This window comes from Achroia grisella, unplaced genomic scaffold (genome assembly GCF_030625045.1).
Source record: "Achroia grisella isolate CSIRO2021 unplaced genomic scaffold, CSIRO_AGI_Agris_v1 utg460, whole genome shotgun sequence".
NCBI lineage: Eukaryota > Metazoa > Arthropoda > Insecta > Lepidoptera > Pyralidae > Achroia > Achroia grisella.
In genome coordinates this window covers 110,323-123,574 of record NW_026712870.1, presented here as the reverse complement: position 1 = coordinate 123,574, position 13,252 = coordinate 110,323, and the positions used below count along the sequence as shown (strand labels likewise).

The window sequence follows — 13,252 nt, the reverse complement described above, 5'->3', positions numbered from 1 at the left end:
TTGTAACAGGTTTATTTAAATAAAGATTACTTCTATTTCAAGTATTTCTAGATCTAGGATTCGTATGCAATCATTTCGGTTCAAGGTAGAACTACCAAGGTAGTACCTAATGTAACCAAGAAATATTTGAGCGAATTTAAAAACTCCTTCACATATAAAATACTAAATTAGCAGTGAGTAACATAGCTTGAATTTTATTTATAAAAAAAAACTATTATCGTAGTTGTAATGAATCGGTGGACTGTATGGGTGTCGAAATGATGAAAACACGTATAGAATATGATAGTAAAATATATTGAAATACAGTTGCGAACTATCGAAAAGACAATGAATCAATAATGTGAAATATATCAAATAAAATCTAAATATATATAACTCAAAGATGATTGACTTAGTGATCTATCAACGCACAGCCCAAACCACTGGACGGATCGGGCTGAAATTTGGCATGCAGGTAGATGTTATGACGTAGGCATCCGCTAAGAAAGGATTTTGATTAATTCTACCCCCAAGGGGATGAAAGTTTGTATGAAACTTTGTCAATTTTAAACTGATCGGGCTGAGCTTTGCATGCATAAAGCTACTATGACGTAAGCATCCCCTAAGAAAGGATTTTGATTTGATATTAACGTCAGCGAAGCCGCGGGTAAAAGCTAAAGAACTGTTATAAAAATTATAAAAGAGTTCGGCTGTGGGTTGCCAACAGTAGTTACACTAAGATGTGTAACTATAATGAAAGAAACTAGGTAGCTAGTAATATTATAAATAAGTCATTGAATCAGCAATGCAAATGACAATATGGCGGAAAATGCATTTATATATTTCCGCATACTGTTACAATAAAAACACATGTTAACATTTAAAGTGTAGATAACCTCTAATAATGCTAATTTGAATGAAAACAAAGTCAACTAGACAAAATGAACGAATAAACATAAGAGGAATTAATAACATGAGGAATAAACACAAATAAACATAAGGAATGTTAGACATAATGGAAAGACAAGTACTTTCTGTGGTCGCATTCGATAGACCAACAATCTACCTACCTGATGTAAACTACTGGTACACTATAGACGATGAAAAGCATAGTCTATAAGTAGATAAACCATTGATATCTATATTGTTTTTTTTTCTTATGGATGATAATAGAACGCTGCACCCGCCTGCGCTAATGGTTTACGCTGGCGGGACACCAGTGAGAGAATATGAAGTCAGTTAGCCTATCGTAGTAATAAAAATCGTGCTAATATTATAAAGATGTAAAGTTTGTATACCCCGAACAAAGAAATGTTCGGGGTATACTCCGGTTCTGCGCTGATCCGATTTTAAAATTGTTTCACTGCTAGAAAGGTGCCCCGAGTGTTATAGGCTATATAACATCACGCTACGACTAATAGGAGCGGAGCAGCAATATGTAAAGTGGCAAAAAATATTCATTGTATATAAATATATCATTCATCATTGTCATAATCATAACTAACTATTATATATACACATCATCATTGTGTATAAATAATATGACACATAGTACACAGCGCTATGTAGTTCTAGAATCAAACATAATTGTACTGCGGTTGCTAGACAACGTAGATCCTTTTTTATAGAAATACAAATTATTCATACAAAACTATCTATTCCAATACAAACAGTTATTTAATATTGAAGAGTACAAATATTTCAATTCAAATACAACAAACGTAATGTTTCGCGGTTCAATTAGAGTTTATTTTCGATAGCAAATTTTAGATATGTGGGTGGCAATTTATGAAGTGATGTTATTTTAATATAGAATATTAATTGTAATATATTTATCGAAGAATAATTTAGTAGTCTGAATCATGATATGTGGCATTGATTTTATTATATGCTCATATTAATTAATCCATACAATTCGGTAGTTAATATTTATACATCACCAACAGACAAATTTCTTGCTCATTCTTCTTGTGATGAGTTTGTGTACCGAATGAGTGGTATTAAGTTTATTTGAATAAAGATTATTTCTATTTCCATAGTTTTTGACATTTAAATTAACATTGGATTTTGTAAGTCAATTAACGAAACGTCTAAGCTTCGCATGGACAACTCAATTTATTTACACAAAACCTTAACTTCATCTTATTTAGATATCAGTCTGTTGGTGAATGCAGACTCCATGGAATCTTGAAATTCAGTAGTTTTTGAATTTGTCGCGAATATACATAAGTAGTGGGAGATGTTTTATAATATTTATAGAATTTGCCAATAGATAGACAAGACAATTACGTAAATATACAGAATTATATTACATCGATTATGAGAAATATATTTATAATAGACAAAGCAGTGTTTTTTTTATAAGATGTAGAAATTAAAAAAGAAGTATCCTAAGAACTATTATTATATTGCACTATATGCCCCTGGGCAATCTCGACTGATTATGTGATTATTTTTTGAGATCTCATTTATAACATCAACAGCTCCACTTAAGGCGTTACTCAAGCATAATAAATCTGCTACACAGACCTGAATGGGAAAAGACTTTCGGCGAACAATAAGATAGTTTGATAAACGTCCATTGTTGTTGAGTGTTGCAAAATCGGAAATGTAACCGATTGTTATGATTTATGCAACGCGTTCGATAAGCTAGGTCACATTATGATGCACATAATATTTTGGATGGTATCATGTTATAGCGCTAAGAATAGTTTCCGTCTTCCCACTATAAACAATATTTCCGTTTGTAGTTTCACTCTTTCTTTTATTGCTTACAAAGTAGGCGTACGACAGGGTACTATATTGGGCCCATTTATTTTAATGTTTATATGAGCAGAAGAATTCATGTACTAATAATTTAATAGCTCTAGCTCAATATTTGATTAACGTATTATCTGACTGCTTTGTTATACAACAATATTCTAGTTAATATTGGCTAAGATCAAGTCTCATCTCAAATATACCATTGACCATTCGGGATTATGGTTTCTTTAAAATATGAATGATTTAGAAAATGAACAAACATCGATTATTGTTTACACAAAAGCATTAGAATTTACTTAACTTGTTACTACATTGTTTAATACAAAAGTATTTAATTTATTGTCCTAGAAAAATGAATTTTCTTTATTATTTTCAGAATATGTAATGTGTAATCAACTTTTCCAGATAATCATAAACCTACAAACGCAATGTATGCTTCTATAATATTAGTGTAAATAGAATTTAATATTGTTATGTAGATTTTAACGTTGATTTCAACGTTGTTAATCATGCATGCAAAATGATTCCTGTTAACCTGTTAATTGTAACAATTTGTGGAGGAAATTAAATAAACATCATTAATATTAAATTATATATATATATAACCACTAGCTGACCCAGCAAACGTTGTTTTACCGTACAAATTAATATCGATATTAAAAATAGAGTGAAATTTAAGATAATTATTGTATGTATTTTTAATACGAATCATAAAATATTATAAAAAAAAAGTTGTTTACAAAATAAAAAAACATTTTAGGGTGGTACACCCTTATCATTTAAGGTGTTCAAAAATAGTTAACGTCAAAATAAATAGCTCTTTTATTAGTCTGAGAACAGTCTCAGACTAATAAAAGAGAAATTTATTGTGTATATTTCTTACTGAATATACTCAAAAATTCATAAGAGTCGGTCAAACCGTTACGGAGGAGTTTTCTTCCAAACAGTGTGACACGAGAATTTTATATATCGTATAGATATTCGTAGTTCTATTAACAGGAAAGTTGTGACCGGACGTCGTTCTTAATACATCATGACATTGTATTTTTAAAGAAGTAAACATATACTTACCGTGAGATATCATTACTTTAAATACCACGCAAGTTCCCAGAATTTGATCATTTTTGTTAGTTCCAGTTAATCTCACCAATTCAATTGTTAAAAAAGCTTCTGTTCTAATGATGTGATGAACTCATGAATTGGAACAATAACTCTCCTTTTATGGTTATCTATGTTACTCACAATGTTTACTTGTATTACCTCTTATTATGTGGTGTGTTCAATAATTATGTTATATTTTAGTTTTAATTTTACCATCGGCACAGACGTACGCGTCCTTGCGTCCTTTTAAATTATTTGGAATTATATTTGTTGCAATTTTTTAATTGAATGTGAGCATTTTTGTAAATTCACGTGTTTGTGATTGTCATTTGATATTGTGTTTCATATATTCTTCTTTTTCTTCAACTATATTTTTTTACTTTTATCGTTACAGATATTGTTTAAGGAACTGTGTTTGAATATATAATTAGATTTTATATTAAAATCTTAGTAGTGTTATCAAAACTAAAATCATATTGAAGTTATCGCCAAACCATAAACAACTAACGGTGTGTTCAGTGACATTCCAGTGATAAGTGATGTTAAATAAGTATTAAGTAATACTGTACAAAGTGCAGGTGATGAGTCAGTCATGGAAGAGGAAATTCCGTTGGTTAACAGAATCGAAAGTCGGTAAATTATGGGTTTGTATTATTTATTATACTATCACTTTTGAATTCTTTCATAGGAGAATTGTTAGCAATTGCTACAGAATATGAAGCCGCTGAAATATTGGAGGCACACAATATATACCTTATTAGGTATATATTGTGTGCACACAATATATACCTAATCATTCAGCACTATTGTGCTGAATGATGTTTAGTCTTATGTACTTTGAAACATTGTAACTCTTGGAATATGTTTAGATATTTGAGTATTATAGTTAGTAGTTGAGGTTCTTGCCAGTCCTTCTCAGTCGAGGTAGGTATCAATAGTGTTAAAAATATGACTATCATAAGAGACCGAAAGGTCTTGACTTGAAATGATTTTGACTGTTCCTTACATACGTAGTATTAGTAATAATTAGTATGACGTTCACAAGAACTTTCGGTTTCTTGTGTCATATGTGAATAAATGATTTTGACTATTCATTCAATAAGTAGGGTTAGTGATAAAAATATGACGTTCACAAGAAACCGAGAGGTCCTATGTGTCCTTAATGAGTTCACCGACCATGTAAACAATTGTCTTGATCAAAAACAGAGTGTAGTAGCCGTTTTTATTGATTTTAAAAAAGCCTTTGATACATTAAATCATGAACAGTTGTTACAGGCTATGGCAGAATGTGGAATAAGAGGTCCCATTAATCAGTGGCTAAAATGTTATATGAACCAAAGAAAACTAAAAACGCATATATGCGGTATCACTGGAGATGAGTCTGATATACTGTATGGTGTCCCTACTGGATCAGTGTATGGACCAATAGGGTATATAATGCATGTCAATAGTTTGTGTAATGTAGTTAAGAAATGTAAAATGATCATGTATGCGGATGATACATGTTTGCTGTATGCTGGAAGAGACCCTGCTGACATACAGAAAAATATCCAAACTGACTTAACAAATGTTATAAAATGGGCACATGATAATGGTATAATTATAAACCTAAATAAAACTAAATGTATGCATTTGCGTTCCCCGTACCTTAAATTAGAAGATTGTACATTTAACATTATAGGACATAGTTACAATTGTTTACATGTTGAAGGTAACGACTGTAGCTGCCCTCAGATAGAATTTGTTTCTCACTATAAGTACCTTGGTCTTATAATTGACGAGAGCATGTCATGGCGATTACATGTAAATAATGTTTGTGCTAAATTAAGATCAATGTTGGCAAAATTCCATCAACTAAGTTTTGCAGTTAACCGAAAAACGTTATATATAATATATCATGCGCTAATAGATTCCGTATTATCTTATGGTTTGGGTAGTTACGGTTGTACCTTTGACACAAATCTTAATCAAATTAAGGACTTACAAATAAGACTTATGAAGCTACTAGTTGATAAAAATAAGAGACATAAATGTAAGCAAAATAGGTACATTGAGTTGTTTAGAATATGCAGATTATTAGATATAAAAAATAAAAATAAATTATTAATTAATAGAGCATTTTAAAAATAATAAATTTAAAAATCATGTTGTTCATAAAATTACTACACGTAAAGTTAACAATAAAGAATACATTGTACCTAAGGTCTGTAATTATTACGGATCAAGAACTAGAAAATATCTAGTTCCAAAATATTATAATATGTTACCAAAAAATATAAGATCATTAGATAATGTATCCAAAAAATTATTCAAAAAGAAATTATTTAACTTTTTTGTAAACAAACATTGTATGGAATAAGATACCTGGTTCTACAGGATTGTGTTTATGTGAATGTATGTGTGTGTATATATAGATTAGAAATAAGTATTAAGTTAAGCGCTTTTGCTGCAGACAAACTGCTGAGCAGTTTTGCGGCTTATTGTTTTAATATAATTAGTTCCGTTATTTGAATAATAAAGAGAAAAAAAAAAAAAAAAAAAAAAAAATAAATGAACGACTTTGACTATTCCATCGATATTAGGTTTACCTACTATACTTTAATACAATGCCGCCCCAATAAAAAAATAAAGTAATGATACCATGATTCAGGTACATGGTCATAACAATACCGGCTATATTGGACGTGAATCATTAACTTATTGCAGGAAAACTGGTTAGTTTACCTTATATTTAACGGAAATAATGTTTTACCTCTTCTTTATAATATTCTTAAATAATGAACTGTTACATTTTCTGTTTGTAATAAAATTTAAAGGAATCGACATAAACCGGCTTACAAATCAGAGGGGCCAATAAGTCTACCTTCTCGGCCTTTCTGTTATAGATATTTTCAGTAAATTATTACAATAAAAAATCAACCACGACGATAGCATGCAAGTTCTAAACAAAGACTCTACTAACAAACTAATTAAACATAAAAATTCGACAATAATAAAACTCATTAAAAGCTAAGTATATTATTAATAACTATTATTATGTCTTTCCTCTATCGATATCCGTCATTTTGTAACGAGTATTAATTATATTTTTTATTATTAAAAGGCACCAAAGACGCATGTGTGAAAGACGTTTCTTTCTCGTTCTCTTTTAGTATCTTTAAATGCACATTCTTTCTCGCGTGAAATCCGATTTGCCCGTCAAAGAACTTTCGTGTAATGGCAGATAATGTGTAAGAGGTAATTGTAGCAGGGGCGTCACATGCTGAAGTTCTTGATGCTGGTACTTTATGCACCAGATACCATTGACAATACATTTCCCTCCGATCGATCCCCAGTGTAATTCAAACGGGGATCAAGATTACGATAGCCTGAACTCGACGGGACCATCGTTCGAACCCCCTAGCGATGCCATCAGATTGAAGTCGTATCTGCCAAACGGGAGTTGGCCTTCAGCCGCTTTGTAAGTCCTTCCCAGGTTTGGAGTGCCATCTGCACTCGTCCCCTATCCTCTAATATCCGGTAAAGCTGTAAAGGCCAGCTGCGGCATTAGAGTAGTCCGAGAAAAGTCAATCAAATGCGTCAGTTCGCTATATACATAGTTAAAAGCATCTCTAACCAACAAAAGTTTATTATATAACTAACAACAATATATACGCAGAAAGGAAGCTGTCCAACTAATAGATATCACTTATCATTTCCGTTATGAACAAATGTTATACTTTTTTACCAGAGTGGCGTTGGAAATGGGGCATGAGTGTTTTAACATATAAAATTACTGGTTTTAACATATAAAATACTAGAAGAGCTTCTAGCCAGTTCTTCTTAACTGTTATTTTTAACCGACACCTTGTCAGGTGAACTGTAGGATTAAACATAATAATAAAGAAGTTTGATTGAGGTAGACTATAAAATTTTGTCTATGTTGACCTCAGTCTTACCAATTTCTGCGCCAAGCTTGATTGGTAAGCTGTGTCTTGAAGTGGTGAAATATTTGGAAATGTTTTATTTGACATTTGAATCTTTTCTTTAGGCAGATTTAGAACAGACCTGGTAGTGTAAAACCATACGCAATTACCATAAAACGAATTACTAACTTTAGTTAAACGACATTTATAATATTAAGTATGGAGTATGGAATAGTTTCAAAATAAATTAATCATTTATATATGTTACTCATTGTGTTAAAAGAATTATAAATCATCTTGTGGTCAGATGTAGTTGTACGTTTTGAATAAACTCTAGCAGACCGACTTCCATTCTTAATATTAATATGAATGGATGGAGATTCTACAATGAATGAATGAAACTCTTTATTGTTCCTCTCACAGAAAATACTATTACATATACAATTATGTATAAAATTATAAAAAAAATACAATAAACAAGACAAAGAGGTAACTATGGGCGGCCTTATCGCTAAAAAGCGATCTCTTCCAGGCAACCTTAGGATGGAGAGAAGTGATTAGATTTGCGTCTGGTAGAGGTGTAATGATGGTAACAATATTGGAAGAAAAGTTATAAATATACATATGTATATATGATATACATATAACATAATACAATACGAAATAATATAATAAACTTACATATACATATGTATATATGAATATATATACAATCACACATACATACGACCGTAATACTACTATTACGCTAACTTACGTAAATAGTGGTTTTTGATACCTAATTTGAAGCTCTGCAGTGATTTTAGTCATCGAACAGATGTGGGCAGTTCGTTCCAAAGACGAACAGCTAGCACACTAAACGATTTGTTGTAGAATGTAGTGCTATGTCTTGGTGTCTTTTACTAGAGACTCTCTGACGACCTAAGATCAACGCTATTCGAGGCATGGAGGAAGGTAAACCTGCTCCTTCAAGTAGTGAGGAGTTACAATATTGCATTTCAACCAATTTCAAAAAGAGGGTTTATTAAATTGGGAAAGAAGATCTGATAATATTTTAATGGAATATGTTCGCAATGCATTTTTAGACTATATAATCCAAGTTTTTAAGTTAAATAGGTAGACGTAAAGGTATTACATGAAGTATTGGCAGAGTCGACTTCGGATGCAACCAATTTTTTGTTCTGGCAGGTATCATATTAATTTAAGTTGTTTTTTTTTGTTATTTACTATGATGGGATACTACGATGGGATTATCATTTTCTCATTTATAATATAATAATAATACCTTTATTCAGATAATAGTTATTCTTCACATTTACATTTTACAGTTTCACTACATACTGTACAAACATATATAACTTGCAACTGTGCTTACCGTGGTACTAGATGGCGCTATGGTGATTGTCCAGGATTATTTATTACTAGCTGACCCGTGAACTGTCTGCATCACACTTACTTAACAATTATCATTACATTTCGCCCAATTTTCATAATATCTTTTTAAATTATAGCCTATGCATTATTCTGACGTATAACCTATATTACTGCTAAGTTTCATTAAAATCCGTTCGGTACTTTTTGCGTGACCTATCCATACTCACAAATTTTCGCGTTTATATTAATAGAACTAGCTTTTACCCGCGGCTTCGCTCGCGTTAATTTATCCCCTTAGGGGTGGAATTTCAAAATCCTTTCTTAGGGGATGCCTACGTCACAGCAGCTTTATGCATGCAAAGTCTCAGCCCGATCGGTTTAAAATTGACACAGTTTCATACAAACTTTCATACCCTATTTTATCCCCTGGGATGCCTACGTCGTAACATCTACCTGCATGCCAAATTTCAGCCCGATCCATCCAGTGATTTAGGCTGTACGTTGATAGATCACTATGTCAGTCACCTTTGAGTTATATATATTTAGATGATAAGATTATTATCTTATGTGTTGGTATACAAAAATCCCCAAAAACTGTATTAAACTGCGATGGTTCTTATAAACTTTTAATGCAATAGCTTTGCCAGTAATAAACTGATTTCGAGGAGTCTTTTGAAATCGGAAGGGTTCATTGCTATACTAATTCTATCACGTTGCAAGCATTCTGTAGAACAAAATCTGAAATCAATACCAACTCTTAATATAACACTGATCTAAGAATGCATAGGTCATTGCCCCTGGGGTTGAAGCTCGAGCAATTGAGAGGAATCTAGAAATAAAGATCGCAATTCAGAATACTACTAACATATTTTTTTATACTACTACGTTGGCAAACAAGCATACGGCCCATCTGATGATAAATGAAATACCGTAGCGTGTGGACGCCTAAAACTGTGTACTGTCGCGATCTTAATCCGAGATGGGGTAGCCAGATAAATACGATGTCGTGGTTAACGAAACAATACATTTGCCTACATTTTGCTGATCATATTTTAATCCATCGTAGTTATGGGCTAGTTTGCTTCCGTCAGTCGGTTCAATTTGATTTGTTATCGGTGTTTCTATCACCGGAGCGTCAGACAGAAATATAAATTAATATACAAAGATTTTTTCTTTCAATCCATCGTGGTAGCGGGCTAGATTACTTCCATAAGTCGGTTTCTTTTGGTTTGTTATCGGTGTTTCCATTAACGCAGTGTTAGAAATATGAATTGATATATGTCGGTCGAACTCGAAGACATGATCTATGAGAGTATTCTCTCAAGCAGGGTGTCAATGTAACTTACACTATGTTACCTCGACGTGACTAACCTCAGGTCATAAAGTTATTTTTCTTTGACAAGTCTTTAGTTAAATTATTTTTGGGTTTGAGTTTTATTAATTCTTAATGTATTTCTGAACAAAATTTATTTAAAAAAGCAACACACAAGTTATATTCTCGTTTTCTTGTGATGATATAGATATAGTTTTCCGATTGTGCGGTAGATTTAAAAAATAAGTATGATTATTCAAAAGTGCTTATTTTTAAGTTTATTTGAATAAAGAATATTCTATTTATTCTTCGTTGGTTACGCTAATAGTTCCGCATTTAATCACCAGTCTTGTGACGAGAATAGAATAGAATAGAAAATCATTTATTCAAATAAACTTACATTGAAGCACTTTTGAATAGTCATAACATTTTTTTTTTTTTTTAATCTACCGCTCATTCGGAATGCTGTCTCATCACAAGAAGAACAAGCAAGAAACTTGTGTGTTGCTCTTTTAAATAATTTATTCTTACTTACAATTTAAGTTTAAGTGTGTGAATACAAACCACCGATTAGCACTAATTCAATTAAATACTCAAAAAGAAAAAAATATTGAATACATAACCAACTGGTTAAACAATTAATAAGAGGAAATCAGTCATAGTGATTAGAGCAGACCAGTCCCTACAAGCAGCACCCGTTCACGAGTATGACGGATGAGCCAGCCATCACTGCGCTCGACCATATTTTAGGGAGCCCAATGACCCGGCCCACCACGCCGCCACAAGTCTGGACATTTTAGTGAGCATGACTACTCAAAACACCAGACCACGTCATAGCTACTCACAATTGCCATCTGATGTTTATAGTATTCACATTTCACATAAGAATGCATGCGGCAATTAATACAAAACCCGCTACGCTTTCATATTTCTAAAATAATTGAATCAAGAAAGCAATGAGATAAACAAATTATAACGTTGTATGCTAATAAACTAATTATTTACTTGATATGTTGTCTTCTATGAATTCGTCTATCCTGTAATAGGCTTTCTTACATAAAAATTGTTTAATATAAGATTTGAATTGCCTCTCTGTCAGATTTAGTGCAGATTCTGGCAGTTATATTATAAATATTATACAATTACCATAGAATGAATTACTGACTTTGTGCAGGCGGCATTTAGGTAAAATTAGCTTATTTTTATTGCGTAAGCTTCTATTTGTACAGTCTTTAAGTTTTCTAAAACTGTCTAAATTCTTCCGTGTATACATGATATTCTCATAAATGTATTGTGAAGTAACGGTGAGGATATTTGAATCTTTAAAACACTGACGTAATGACTCTCTCGAACCCATACCATAAATAGAACGTATGGCTCTCTTTTGTAAAATAAATATAGTATTTATATCGGCTGCCTTACCCCATAGTAGTATACCATATGACATAATGCTATGGAAATAACTAAAGTATACAAGTTTAGCCGTCGCCACGTCTGTTAATTGCCTAATTCTTCTAATTGCATATGCAGCTGAACTGAGTCTATTGGCCAATTTTGAAATATGGGGCCCCCATTGTAATTTCGAGTCCACTGTTATACCTAAAAAAACTGTATCATTAACAAAATTTACTATTTCGTCATTAAGCAATAACTGTGTATTTATTGGTCTTACATTAGGAAGTGTAAATTTTATACACTTTGTTTTGCTGGAATTTAATAATAGGTTATTACATGTAAACCAATTTAATATAGCAGACATAGCACAATTTACATCGTCTAATTGATTAGTTTGACGTCCAATTTTAAACACTAACGAAGTATCATCCGCAAACAGCACTATATCTGCAATTTTCTCTACCATAAAGGGAAGGTCATTTATGTAAATTAAAAAGAGAAAGGGGCCTAAGATTGACCCTTGTGGAACGCCCATTCCAATATTAGCTCCCTTAGATTTTATACCGTCAATATCTACAGTTTGGACCCTATCCTCTAAATAAGTTCTCATTAATTTTAGATCATTATCTTTTATACCATAATGTTCGAGCTTGTACAAAAGTGTTTTATGATCCACGCAATCAAATGCCTTTGATAGGTCACAAAAAACTCCGAGTGCATCCTGTGACTTCTCCCATGATTGGAAAATATGTGTTATCAGCGCTACACCTGCGTCAGTGGTAGACTTGCCGGCGGTGAAACCATATTGTTGACTGTGAAGCAGTCGGTTATCCCTGAAGTGTTGTAACATTTGATTTAACATTATCTTTTCAAACACCTTACTTAGAACTGGCAAAATAGATATAGGTCTATAGTTCCCTGGCTCAAATTTATCTCCTGATTTAAATAGTGGGATTAATTTGCTAAATTTCATTAATTGTGGAAAAGTCCCATTATCAATACATTTATTAAAAATAGTAGCTAGATATGGAGCAACAATATCTATGAAAGAACTAACTACTTTTACAGACATGCCCCAAAGGTCTTCTGTATTTTTTAAATTTAGATGTTTGAATATTTTTATGATATGAACGGGGCTAACATGTGAAAATTTAAATCTTAAAGCACAACAACCGATATTAGACTCTAGTAATATTTTTGCTCGAGATGGAGATGAGTCCAGAGAAGATGTAATATTAATCGGAATATTAGCAAAAAAATCTTCAAAAATATTAACTACATCTTTTGTTGCTGTTATTAATTTATTATCATAATTTAATGCAAATTGATTATAGGCTAATTTAGATCTTCCGGTTTCTTTATTTATAATGCCCCAGATGGTTTTAATTTTGTCAGAAGACTGGTTAATTTGTTTATTAATATA

General features: G+C 31.9%; 1 protein-coding gene across 4 annotated transcripts in view; it reads left to right on the top strand.

Moving 5' to 3' along the window:
- Window positions 1-13,252, top strand: part of LOC131845212 (uncharacterized) — a 203,962-nt gene that overhangs the window by 145,272 nt on the left and 45,438 nt on the right. Inside the window, exon 2 of one of the 4 annotated variants that reach the window (XM_059194257.1) lies at window positions 4,374-4,487. The exons of 2 other annotated variants lie outside the window; for them this stretch is intronic. In XM_059194257.1, the coding sequence (XP_059050240.1) occupies window positions 4,425-4,487 (63 nt within the window). In that variant the 5' untranslated portion in view covers window positions 4,374-4,424. Of the gene's footprint in view, window positions 1-4,362; window positions 4,488-13,252 lie in introns of all 4 variants that reach the window. One more of the 4 variants, XM_059194256.1, reaches the window with a different exon arrangement.